This window comes from Oratosquilla oratoria, chromosome 24 (genome assembly GCF_046742065.1).
Source record: "Oratosquilla oratoria isolate Oo_2021 chromosome 24, ASM4674206v1, whole genome shotgun sequence".
Classification (NCBI taxonomy): Eukaryota; Metazoa; Arthropoda; class Malacostraca; order Stomatopoda; family Squillidae; genus Oratosquilla; species Oratosquilla oratoria.
In genome coordinates this window covers 30,737,099-30,750,129 of record NC_134800.1, presented here as the reverse complement: position 1 = coordinate 30,750,129, position 13,031 = coordinate 30,737,099, and the positions used below count along the sequence as shown (strand labels likewise).

The 13,031-nt window shown below is 38.5% G+C and overlaps 1 protein-coding gene across 1 annotated transcript; it reads right to left on the bottom strand.

Moving 5' to 3' along the window:
• Nucleotides 1–2,555: 2,555 nt before the first annotated feature.
• On the bottom strand, nucleotides 2,556–8,687 carry LOC143038309 (uncharacterized). Its single transcript, XM_076207330.1, has 5 exons — nucleotides 8,009–8,687; nucleotides 7,843–7,896; nucleotides 6,528–7,600; nucleotides 5,724–6,284; nucleotides 2,556–2,606 (listed from the first exon to the last, which is right to left on the bottom strand). The coding sequence occupies exons 1-5, from the start codon at nucleotides 8,685–8,687 to the stop codon at nucleotides 2,556–2,558; spliced, it is 2,418 nt and encodes an 805-aa protein (XP_076063445.1).
• Nucleotides 8,688–13,031: the final 4,344 nt, after the last annotated feature.

Sequence of the window (13,031 nt, the reverse complement as noted above, 5' to 3'; positions counted from 1 at the left end):
AATATATATATATATATATATATATATTGACGAGATAAACACCATATGAGGACGGAGCCTTTATTTGTACGACGTTTCGCTTATTACAGCTTTTTCAAGTACAAGTTGAGATACAAATGCTTGAGATTAAATAAGGGGAAAGGAGGGAACGGGGAGAGAAAAGGGGGGGAAGGAAGAGGAGGAGGAGGAGGAGAAGGGGGGGGGATTGGACACTGGGAAAGGATGAGAATGCTGGCCCAAACATCCGTGGTCGAAATGTCCACAAAGGGTGGTTTAAATATTTAATATTTTTCTGGCCATGGGTATTAGGGAAATACCCATGGCCAGCAAAATATTAAATATTTAAACCATCCTTTGTTGGACATTTCGCCTTCGGACGTTTGGGCCAGCATTCTCATCCTTTCCCAGTGTCCAATCCCCCCCTTCTCCTCCTCCTCCTCCTCCTCCTCCTCCTCTTCCTTCCCCCCCCCTTTTCTCTCCCCGTTCCCTCCTTTCCCCTTATTTAATCTCAAGCATTTGTATCTCAACTTGTACTTGAAAAAGCTGTAATAAGCGAAACGTCGTACAAATAAACTCTCCGTCCTCATATGGTGTTTATCTCGTCAATCTTGTCGGCAAACTGCCACTTTTAAGCATATATATATATATATATATATATATATATATATATATAAATATTTGTATATATATATATATATTTATAAATATATACATATATGCTAATAAGAACACGGGTACGGGTGTTCACTTATGCAAAGTAGACCACTTGGAAAAAAAGAAACTAACGAAGCAGACCGCTTTCGTATATTACATCTTTAGTGGAAAAAGTACATAGTTGAACAGAAATACATAGTTTATGATTACATAAGAGTAGAGGACATTTACCCCCTGGTAGCGGTAGGTCAGGTCGCAAGGGTCAATTTGTCCCACTAATGAGGGAGGGCCGACATTAGGTCACACTCGCAGTGTTACATTTTACCTGTTATTCTTTTGCTTATTTTTTGCCAGATAAAATTGTCAAGTTTATATAAGCTTTTGTGTAAGTTAATATTTTGATCACTGGTGGTATGGATCAAACTGCACTATATTAAATTTCTTACTATTATGTTGTTTGTGTAATAGATGGCATGGGCATTACCCCAATCAACAGGATGGTTATTTAATTCAACATGTTTGAAGATTCCACTAGAGTTATTGCCATCCCTAACATTTTTCTTATGTTGTTCAATTCTGATGCTTAAGGGTTTGGCAGTTTGACCTATGTAAAATTGATTACACGTTTTGCAAGGAATTTTATAAATGCATCCTTTTTTAACTTCAATACTATTGTTGATGAGCATATGTTTTACTGTACTATTATTCTTAAAAACTACCTTTACGTTAAATCTTTTTAATAATTCTGTGGCACTTAACAAATTTTCTTGAAATGGCAAAATTAAAACATTATGATAACTAAAAGATGATTTTGGTTGGGAAGTTAAAAATTATTTCCTTGCAAAATTGTAAGCAATATCAAGGAATTGTTTAGGGTATTTTAATTTTAGCCCAATGTTAAAAACATTTCTGATTTCGTCATCAATAAATTCAGGACTACAGATACGGAAAGCTCTAAGAAACATAGAAGAGAAAACTGAACGTTTAACACTATTTGGATGAGAATAATAATAATGAATATATGAGCTTACATTGGTTGGTTTTCGATATACTTTAAATTTAAGGCTGTTATTATGACGTAGGATAGTGCAACCTAAGAAAGGTAAGGAAAAATGTTACCTTACCTTTCTTAAATTGCACTGTTTATTAGGGTAATACACATGCCATTTATTACAACAACATAATAGTAAGAAACTTAATAGAGTGCAGTTTGTGCAACTAATGACATCTTTGCTGTCTCAGATAAGGTCCCTTCATGAGCAAGGACGGTTAGTCGTCCTTAACTGGATTTCCGGACACATCGGCCTGCTGGGGAACGAAGAAGGAGACAGTGAGGCAAGGAAGGCAGAGGCCAGTCACCATATGGACGGCGGTATTGGTGTGCTCCCGAGTCGGGCAGACATCTTGACCATTGCTGCAAGAACACTGACCCGGCGAGAGGTAGAGAAGCACAAGCTGGTGGCGCCTATGATGCCGTCAGCCCTGTGGTACACAAGGAATTCCAACTATGAGAAGTTTGCCACGGGAATGCGCCTCTCCAGGGCGCAAGAAGTGGTCCTACATCGCCTTCGGCTAGGGTATCGGTGTTTCTGGGAGATTGTGGGACGCCAAGAGGACTGCCAACACTGCGGCGCGGTGGGGGCCAATACGCTGGTCCACTACCTGGCTACCTGTCCAGCGTCTGGATTTCTTCGAGCGGGTCCCGCCACTTCACCGGAGGGTCTAGTGAGGAGGCTGTTGGGCGCGCTCAACCCATACCGGCTTCGGCGCCTAATGGAAGTGTCACCTCCTAGATAATGTCCCCCATACTTTATTTTTTCTCTCACTTTCCTTGATGAATATACACTGAGTATATGACCTATATACCACAAAGCATATCCGCTCACCATGACTTTTTTTCTTTACAGCAAGGACGACTGGCCATCCTTACCTGGGATCCCGGAGGGCATGGACTGAGGCAAGACACACATCAGACCGGGAGGCAGAAGAGCACCGGAGAGATGGCTGACACCATACATTCTTAGTACTGCAATTTATTGTAAAAGTCCTTCAGACTTCCTAGGAGGAAGCGGGTTGTGACCTGCGCAAGTTTTCTTTTGTATATACTTGCAATAATAATAAAAAAAAGGTGTTACGGCCAGTCTGGTTTGGACCACTGGCGCGTCGCCACACGTTCTTGTGATTTGATAACATTCAGTCAATCATACTTGTACGAAGCTATGACGTCATTCCCGGTGTCACAATCACAAGGTAGCGAGTGGGGTTATCCCAAAAAAAATTTAACCGAGAAGGAACTTCTATTGCCTAATACAATGTTGATGTAGAGGAAATATTTGGACATTACAAATGCAAGTATCTACAGCGCTGCTTTAAGTAAGTGGTAAACTCTCCCTACACTGCCTACAACATCGACTGGACGTCGACATGGCCGGGAAATGGAATAATTTAATTGAAAGATAACGAATTTTAGCTCGAGTTAGCGTGTATCATGTTCGCCAAACTTTAAAATACCCATACATACCACCCAGTAATTTAACTAGTTGTGATCTAGTACCAATCTCTGAACGTTAACATGAATTTAATATGAAATGTAAGTTAGCACCATTAGTTATCAACGGCGCATCTGTGGGACATGGGTTAATTCTGTAAGCCAACATCAAACGTTTCTCCCGTAGGTAACCGATGATTCGCTGTTGTAATGGATAACACTTTTTTATAATTGAAATATGGAATAAGTGTACACAATCCCATATTTTAACTATATTTTCACGCATTATACATGATAAAAATGAGAGTATGCACAATATTGGGTATATAGTGTGCACCTTGCAGACAATGTCATAATATAACGCTTCGACTGATTTGTTACATAGGCATCGTAACTGCGTGTATGCTTCCTTGCAGGAGGCGCTGAGGGTGACGTACAATGTACGCGTTAGATTAGATTGTGCGTTTCACGCTCATGGGATGCATTTGTGTGTGTGTGTGTGTGTGTGTGTGTGTGTGTGTGTGTGTGTGTGTGTGTGTGTGTGTGTGTGTGTGTGTGTGTGTGTGTGTGTGTGTGTGTGTGTGTGTGTGTGTGACACCTAATCATTTTTTCCCCGAAAAGAACGAACTTTTTCTACAGCATGGTAATATGTCTGGGATAATACACACACACACTCACACTTACACACGGCTGGTGGCGGATTGGTAAAGCACTGGCCTCACAAGCCAGAGAACCGGGGTTTGATTCCCCGGCCGGGCGGAGATAAGTTGGGTTTGTCTCCTTTCACGTGTAACCCCTGTTCACCTAGCAGTGAGTAGGTACGGGACGTTAGTCAAGGAGTTGTGACCTTGCTGTCCCGGTGTGTGGTGTGAGTGGTCTCAGACCTACCCAGAGATCGGCAAATAATGAGCTCTGAGCTCACTGCCGTAGGGTGGTGTCTGGCTGTCTCGACAGAGACTGCAGCAGATCCGAGGTGAATACACACACACACATACATGCACACACACACACATATATATATATATATATATATATATATATATATATAATACACACACACACACACACACACACACACACACACACACACACACACACACACACACACACACATATATATATATATATATATATATATATATATTTTTTTTTTTTTATTTTTTTTTTTTTTCCTCGTACCCTGCTCGGACCTCAATCCTTTCAATGGTCCGTGCCAGTCATGCGTTCACAGGATCTAGTGACGTTTCTGTGTTATTGCTGCATCCTGTCCACTGTTTCTGATCCAGGGCAGTGGACTGGATGCAGGGATGACCCGTTATCCAGGAGGTGCCAAGATGTGAGGGAGGGAAGAGGGTGGAGGGGAAGGGAGTATGTAGAGGATGGAATGGGTGGGAGTGGTTTCTCTGCCTTTTTCTTTTTGGCTACCTCCCGTGTAAGGGGGGAAAAACCTTTGGTATATGTATGTATGTATGTATTATTATCATGGATCATGTGAAAAATCTTCTTACTTCAGACCTGTCGGGGTGGGGTGGGGGTCTTTAAATGAGCAAAGTTTAGGTGGGGATTCTTCACTTGATTGCAGAACCACAGCAGACGGCGAAGAAATCACCTGAAGTGTTCTGCTACTTGTAATGATAACATGAATTGGACGAAATATGCCAAGGATATGTCTGGAAATAACAAACCAGATTATGATAGATAAGATTAGGTTAGGTTGGGGTGTGTGGGAAATTCTTCATATGGTTTATCATTGTTGTAATAATAATGATAATAATAATTATAATAATAATAACAATAATAATAATAATAATAATAATAATAATAATAATAATAATAATAATAATGATAATAATAATAATAATAATAATAATAATAATAATAATAATAATAATAATAATAATAATAATAATAATAATAATAATAATAATAATAATAATAACAACTAGCGGAACCCGTGTAAATTACACGAAAGAGAAGAGGGTAAATCATTGCATCAAGATGGCAAGAGAGGTAGGATATTCTCTCCTTCTGTTGTCCTTCAGGGTACACTATAATGTCACGCTGGACAGGAGGTGCTCCATCATCACCGACAAATATTGCTGCAATTTCATCATTTGTTGGATTATTATATCTCCTCGCATCAGGGCCGGCAATAAATTGCATGGTTATTTTTCTGGGAGGGAACTTCGAGAACTTCGGCACCCGTGTAAATTACACGAAATTATATTTTCAATACTAATTATCTTGTTCCTAACCTATACATGTTTGAATAAAATGTGATAAGATTTGAAAAAATGAGCAATACATGAAACAATTTACAAAACTTCTTTATATACAATATTTCTTGTGAAGGTAGTTCCTCTTCTCTGGCCATGAGTAGAATCATTCTGAGGACACATTTTCACTCTTACACTGTTCATAGACCTTGCTCTTGAGAAGGCTGCATAAAGTTGTCCATGAGTAAAGCAAGGTTGTGGTAGGTAGATCCCAACCTTATCGAAAGTCTGTCCTTGAGCTTGGTCATTGAATATGATAGGCGGACGGGAAATTGAGTCCTGTGCAGAACAAATGGAATATTTACGTCACTGGGATTAAGTTTAATTCTTGGAATTAAAACTCGCTCCTGAGCATGAGATCCACTCATGACTGAAGCTAGAATACTGTGGTTATGAAGCTCCAATACTTCTAAACGCGTTCCATTACATAGTCCTTGCTTTATTGACAGGTTTCGAAGCAGCACAATAATAGATCCAACTTTAAGATTGAGACGATGAGGAGGCATTCCCGAAGGCGTAAGTGAATTTATGAATTCGATTGGATAATTATTGGCTTCTATTTCATTGTCTGATGATACTGAATCTATACTTAGATATGTTTTGCTCTCAGTTGGTAGTTTTCGTAGAATATCTTCATTAACTTTCAAGCAATCTACATTTTTTGGTGACAAAATAACTCTACTTTTCATTTCGTCTTGGGTGCAATTATCAAATATGTCTGATACTAAAGAGTTAGTGCATACACATTGTTCTGGGATATCGATCGTATCATCAGAAACGTTATCAAGTGAACTCTGCACTCGACCATTTCCAATTTGTAAGAGCCATTGTGAGAAAACTTGTTCGTTTTCATTAGTCCTCATATTCTGAGAGAGTTTAAGTTGATGAAAATTGTGCCACATTGGAGACTTCTTTAGGCATACATCCAATACTGCAGCAGGTGGAGCTCTAGGAATCACAGGCAGAACTTGCCTGAAGTCTCCTCCTAATATGATGACTTTACCACCAAATATGCTATTATTATTCATAATATCTTGTAAACAATTATCAATAGCATTCAATGCATATCGAGGGATCATCGACGCCTCATCAATAATGAAGACTTTCACCTGCCTGAGAATATTTGCTTGATCAGAATTAGGCGGAATATTGCAGGTAATTGTCTCAGTCAAAGGAACAGGAAGTTTGAAGATACTGTGAAGAGTTTTTCCATTTTTCAATAGTGTTGCTGCAATACCTGTCCAAGCAGAAGTACTAACAGCCACATTTTGAGCCACCAGGTAATCATGAATCATATTGAATAGAAAAGTTTTGCCAGAGCCGCCAGGTGCATCCAAGTAAAACAGTCGGTGGTTGGTTTCTAATCCTCTATCTATTTCACTTACAGCGTTAATGACACTATTAAATACATATCTTTCCTCAATATTTAGTACTTCAGGATTGACTTCTTGAATTTCTTCCATATGTTGAATGGCAGGAGGCTCACTGATTGGTTCTGGCAGACCAAGCATTGCACAATTCATGCCGTTTTCATTCAAAATCATGTTTATGTGGTGCAGAGCGATATTTTCTGCAACATTATTATCATATTGGCATAAAAGGTCCTCTATCATAAGGTGTTTGTTATCATTCCATAATTGTAAGGCATTTTGTGGTGTATTGAATAAACAAATCATTGCAAACATGTTAAGAAGCTGTCGTGGCATTTGATATATAGCTGCCTCACTCAAAGCCATTTCTAGATCGTTGTCATCTTCAAGCAGTTGCAATCGAATACAGGCATCCTTAAAGGTCGGCAACTGTTCACCTCCTACAGTTTTCAAGTCATCAAAAGAAGTTGCACCTGGTACATGAAGAAGAAGCATCCTTAAAAGGAATTTCTCAGCATTTCTAGGACTGGCAGAGTACATTCTCGTTACAATCTGGCGGTGACGTTGTCTTCTGGTCCAAGTGTTGCTTTGGTTATTAAATACATAATATTCAGGGATATCAGTATAAAGGTGGGCTCTTGCATCCACGTCACTTTGGTTAAGTTTGAACCATGCAGTTAATTGCGTGTCTCGTCCTTCTGCACGGGCAGCAGCCTGTCTTTGTTCGCCCGGCTTATAATAAACTTGTTGCTGGTCAGGCAAATGGAGTGCCAGTCGGTAAACTGTGTGCGACTGTCCATACATTTTATATTCTGACAAACGCCAAAATGCTTCAGGCGGAGATACTTATCTGCACGAAATATATTGCTTAGTTTCATTATATTCATTTTCATTAGTTTGATTGTTGTTCATATTCATTTCTATCATTGCGCAATCATGTCCTTTATAGACATATTTGAAAAGATATTTCACACTTTTTACCGATATACACACTTCTACATTATTGTGAGCACCATATTTTCTGAGTAAATATTTATTATATGGTACTACAAACCTGCAGTCAACCTCATGGACGCCCACTCTAACAGAATCTCCATTATTTCTGCGTCTGTAAAGAGGATATCCAGAAATATTTGTTATAGTCTCCTCCTGATACGGCATAGGAAATTTCTTTTGACACTCTCCCTCTACCATACAGATTGAATTGGGATTAAATGTACCGCAGAGTCCATGAATCATGAGTTTTTTCACTAATTCTCTCAATTCTGGATCATGTTCTGATGGTAATTCAGCTGAAACAATATTATCAATTTGTTCTTTAGTTCTAATTTTATCTTCTTCACGCAGCATGATTAGCATGTGACAATGCGGGAGACCTCTTTTCTGAAATTCAATAACATGTATCGCAGCAATAGGTACCCCAAGTACATGTCTGTCCTTTATGTCAATCATTAATTCATTGAGATGTTGTTTGAAAACTCGTGCCAACAAATCAGGTCTGTTCTGTGCAGTTTCATGAGGCTGTAAGTTTTCAGTTACTTCTCGACATTTTGGATTGCAAGTATATGTTATAAATAAATCAGGCCTTCCATACTTGCAAACTATTGCCATTGCATCTTGATAGCATTGTTGCATATTTCGTGGGCTCCCTGTGAAGGATGATGGCAAAATGACAGGTACTCCAGGATCTTCATTTTCATTATTTCTTGCAAGGTGATCCATCAAACCTGAATACATTACAACTCTTAGTTGTGCTTGATTTTCTGCAATGAATTTCAAACGACAACCCTCTACTTTAACATAAGCATCAACTATATATTGCTGAAATAGTTTTCCACCACTGTGTATTGGACTGAAGCCACCTCTTATAGCTAGACGATATGCATAAAATTCCTGCATAGTAACCTTGTTACGAACTCTAGTTTGCCTATTTTCTACATGAGGAACGTTTATATGCCATCCGAATTCACCATGAGGAAAGAGAAGAGGGTAAATCATTGCATCAAGATGGCAAGAGAGGTAGGATATCCTCTCCCTCTGTTGTCCTTCAGGGTACACTATAATGTCACGCTGGACAGGAGGTGCTCCATCATCACCGACAAATATTGCTGCAATTTCATCATTTGTTGGATTATTATATCTCCTCGCATCAGGGCCGGCAATAAATTGCATGGTTATTTTTCTGGGATAGATATTTTGTAATGTAGCTCTCTGTTGCTCTTCAAGTTCGACAGTTCTCATGTTTTTATATGCCCCTACATAAGGATTATCGACCATTGCTTGAGATATTTTTGATTAGCATTTGACCTCAGATTTAATGCTTCATTTGTTTCAATTATATAGAGCTGTCCATATTTTCTTTCTTCATTTTCATTTGGATGTAAATTTGTTGCATAATGATATATTTGTCCTTGCAATCGAAAACAATATGGACCATGTCCTGGAGGTGGCTTCACTTCAGCGCCGAAGGAAGCAAAGGCAAAGGAGGAGTTATAATTCCTAATGTTGTTTCTAAAGTTGCTTGAATCCCTGTCATTTCCTTCAAACAATTTCCTTAGAATGACCGGATATTCTTGGAGGGGCTCAAGTGATACTTTTCCATTATGACAACAATTCAGAGGCTCTCCCTGAAATCGGAGAGCCTGGCAGTGTTCACAAATAACATTCATTGGCCCAATATAGAATCTATCAGGATTTATAAATTGGACACCATCTGCATTATTTCTCCGTATTTTATTTCTATTTCTCCTATTTTCAAGGTTCATCAGTCGTTCTTCTTCAATCATGTTGTTTCTTCTAACTCTCATCTGTTGTCTGTTGATGCTTCGTTGCGATTGTCTTTCTTCTTCATCCATTGCATCTCTTCTTTTTCGCATCCGTTCTCTTGCTTGAGTGTTATGCAGTTCTCTTTCTTCTTCATTCATTGGCCCAATATAGAATCTATCAGGATTTATAAATTGGACACCATCTGCATTATTTCTCCGTATTTTATTTCTATTTCTCCTATTTTCAAGGTTCATCAGTCGTTCTTCTTCAGTCATGTTGTTTCTTCTAACTCTCATCTGTTGTCTGTTGATGCTTCGTTGCGATTGTCTTTCTTCTTCATCCATTGCATCTCTTCTTTTTCGCATCCGTTCTCTTGCTTGAGTGTTATGCAGTCCTCTTTCTTCTTCATTCATTTCATTTATTCTTGCTCGCATCCGTTTTCTTGCTTGAGTGTTATGCAATTATCTTTCTTCTTCATTCATTTGATTTATTCTTCTTTGCATTAGTTCTCTACTACGATTATTAAATTCATTTCTCTCCTCTTCGCTCATTTGATTCCTCGTTCTTCGCATTTGTTCTCTGTTTCTATTTCGTTGGGCTTGTCTTTCATCCTCTCTGAACTGCTCCCGTCTCCTTCTTTGTCGTTCCCTGGCTGCCTCTCTTCGCTGCCTTCTTCGTTCGTCCATACTGAAGGTAAACAAATAAGGAACAATTAATAACCGTCAGACTTTTTCCTCAATTCGATCCATCGACTAATTCCGATTTCGACGACATATGTTGGATTATTATATCTCCTCGCATCAGGGCCCGCAATAAATTGCATGGTTATTTTTCTGGGAAGGATATTTTGTAATGTAGCTCTCTGTTGCTCTTCAAGTTCGACAGTTCTCATGTTTTTATATGCTCCTACATAAAGATTATCGACCATTGCTTGAGATATTTTTTCGAAAACTGAATATAAGCAATTAGAATTTTGATTAGCATTTGACCTCAGATTTAATGCTTCATTTGTTTTATTTATATAGAGCTGTCCATATTTTCTTTCTTCATTTTCATTTGATCTTCGAGACCTTCCAGAAGTTCGAGACCTTCCAGAAGTTCGAGACCTTCCAGAAGTTCGAGACCTTCCAGAAGTTCGAGACCTTCCAGAAGTTCGAGACCTTCCAGAAGTTCGAGACCTTCCAGACCTTCAAGAACTTCGGCACTTTCGAGAACTTCGGCACTTTCGAGAACTTCGGCACCTTCGAGAGCTTCGGCACCTTCGAGAACTTCGGCACCTTCGAGAACTTCGGCACCTTCGAGAACTTCGGCACCTTCGTGAACTTCGGCACCTTCGACAACTTCGACGACTTCGAGAACTTCGGCGCCCTTGAGAACTTCGGCGCCTTCGCGAACTTTGGCCCCTTCGCGAACTTTGGCACCTTCGAGAATTTCGGCACCTTCGAGAACTTCGGCACCTTCGACAATTTCGGCAATTTCGAGAACTTCGAGAACCTTGACACCTTCGAGAACTTCGGCACGTTCGAGAACTTTGGCACCTTCGAGAACTTTGGCACCTTCGAGAACTTCGGCAGCTTCGAGAACTTCGACACCATGGAAGGTCGTTGCTTTTGATGTAAGTGTGACACACAAAATAAATAAATAACACACACGCTATCGTATTATTATATAGATAATAATAATAATAATAATAATAATAATAATAATAATAATAATAATAATAATAATTAATAATTAATAATTAATAATTATAATAATAACAATAAAGTCTACGGAACAAACATGCCTTATTTCAACCATTCAGTTTTGCGTGACACACAAAATAAATAAATAACACACACGTTATCGTATTAATATATATAAAGTCTACGGAACAAACATGCCTTATTTCAACCATTCAGTTTTGCGTGACACACAAAATAAATAACACACACGCTAACACACACGCTATCGTATTAATATATACTAGCGGAACCCGTGTAAATTACACGAAAGAATAGAGGTAAATCATTGGATCAAGATGTCAAGAGAGGTAGGATATCCTCTCCCTCTGTTGTCCTTCAGGGTACACTATAATGTCACGCTGGACAGGAGGTGCTCCATCATCACCGACAAATATTGCTGCAATTTCATCATTTGTTGGATTATTATATCTCCTCGCATCGAGAACTACGGCACTTTCGAGAACTTCGGCAACTTCGAGGGCTTCGGCACCTTCGAGAACTTCGGCACCTTCGAGAACTTCGGCACCTTCGACAACTTCGGCACCTTCGACAACTTCGGCGACTTCGAGAACTTCGGCGCCTTCGAGAACTTCGGCGCCTTCGCGAACTTCGGCCCCTTCGAGAACTTTGGCATCTTCGAGAATTTCGGCACCTTCGAGAACTTCGGCACCTTCGAGAACTTCGGCGCCTTCGACAATTTCGGCGCCTTCGTGAACTTCGGCCCCTTCGAGAACTTCGGCACCTTCGAGAACTTCGGCACCTTCGTGAACTTCGGCACCTTCGACAACTTTGGCGACTTCGAGAACTTCGGCGCCTTCGAGAACTTCGGCGCCTTCGCGAACTTCGGCCCCTTCGAGAACTTTGGCACCTTCGAGAATTTCGGCACCTTCGAGAACTTCGGCACCTTCGACAATTTCGGCACTTTCGAGAACTTCGAGAACCTCGACACCTTCGAGAACTTCGGCACGTTCGAGAACTTTGGCACCTTCGAGAACTTTGGCATCTTCGAGAACTTCGGCACCTTCGAGAACTTCGACACCATGGAAGGTCGTTGCTTTTGATGTAAGCGTGACACACAAAATAGATAAATAACACACACGCTATCGTATTATTATATAGATAATAATAATGATAACAATAGTAATAATAATAATAATAATAATAATAATAATAATAATAATAATAATAATAATAATAATAATAATAATAATAATAATAATAATAATAATGATAATAATGATAATGATAATAATAATAATAATAATAATAATAATAATAATAATAATAATAATAATAATAATAATAATAATAATGATAATAATAATAATAATAATAATGATAATAATAATGATAATAATAATAAAGTCTACGGAACAAACATGCCTTATTTCAACCATTCAGTTTTGCGTGACACACAAAATAAATAACACACACGCGAACACACACGCTATCGTATTAATAATTATAATGATAATAATAATAATAATAATAATAATAATAATAATAATAATAATAATAATAATAATAATAATAATAATAATAATAATAATAATAATAATAATAATAAAGTCTACGGAGCAAACATGCCTTATTTCAACCATTCAGTTTTGCGTGACACACAAAATAAATAACACACACGCGAACACACAAGCTATCGTATTAATATATATGATAATAATAATAACAATAATAATAATAATTATCATTATTATAATTATTATTATTATTAATATTATTGTTATAATAATGATAA

What these genes read in the sequence shown, in the direction of transcription:
- LOC143038309 (XM_076207330.1), bottom strand. Translation starts at nt 8,687, where the DNA reads ATGCAGGAATTTTATGCATATCGTCTAGCTATAAGAGGTGGCTTCAGT. An exon ending in CATGATTCATGGACTCTGCG is followed by an intron (nt 7,897 to 8,008) that starts GTACATTTAATC and finishes TCCTCTTTACAG; the next exon opens with ACGCAGAAATAATGGAGATT. An exon ending in AAGCAAATATTCTCAGGCAG is followed by an intron (nt 6,285 to 6,527) that starts GTGAAAGTCTTC and finishes AAACTCTCTCAG; the next exon opens with AATATGAGGACTAATGAAAA.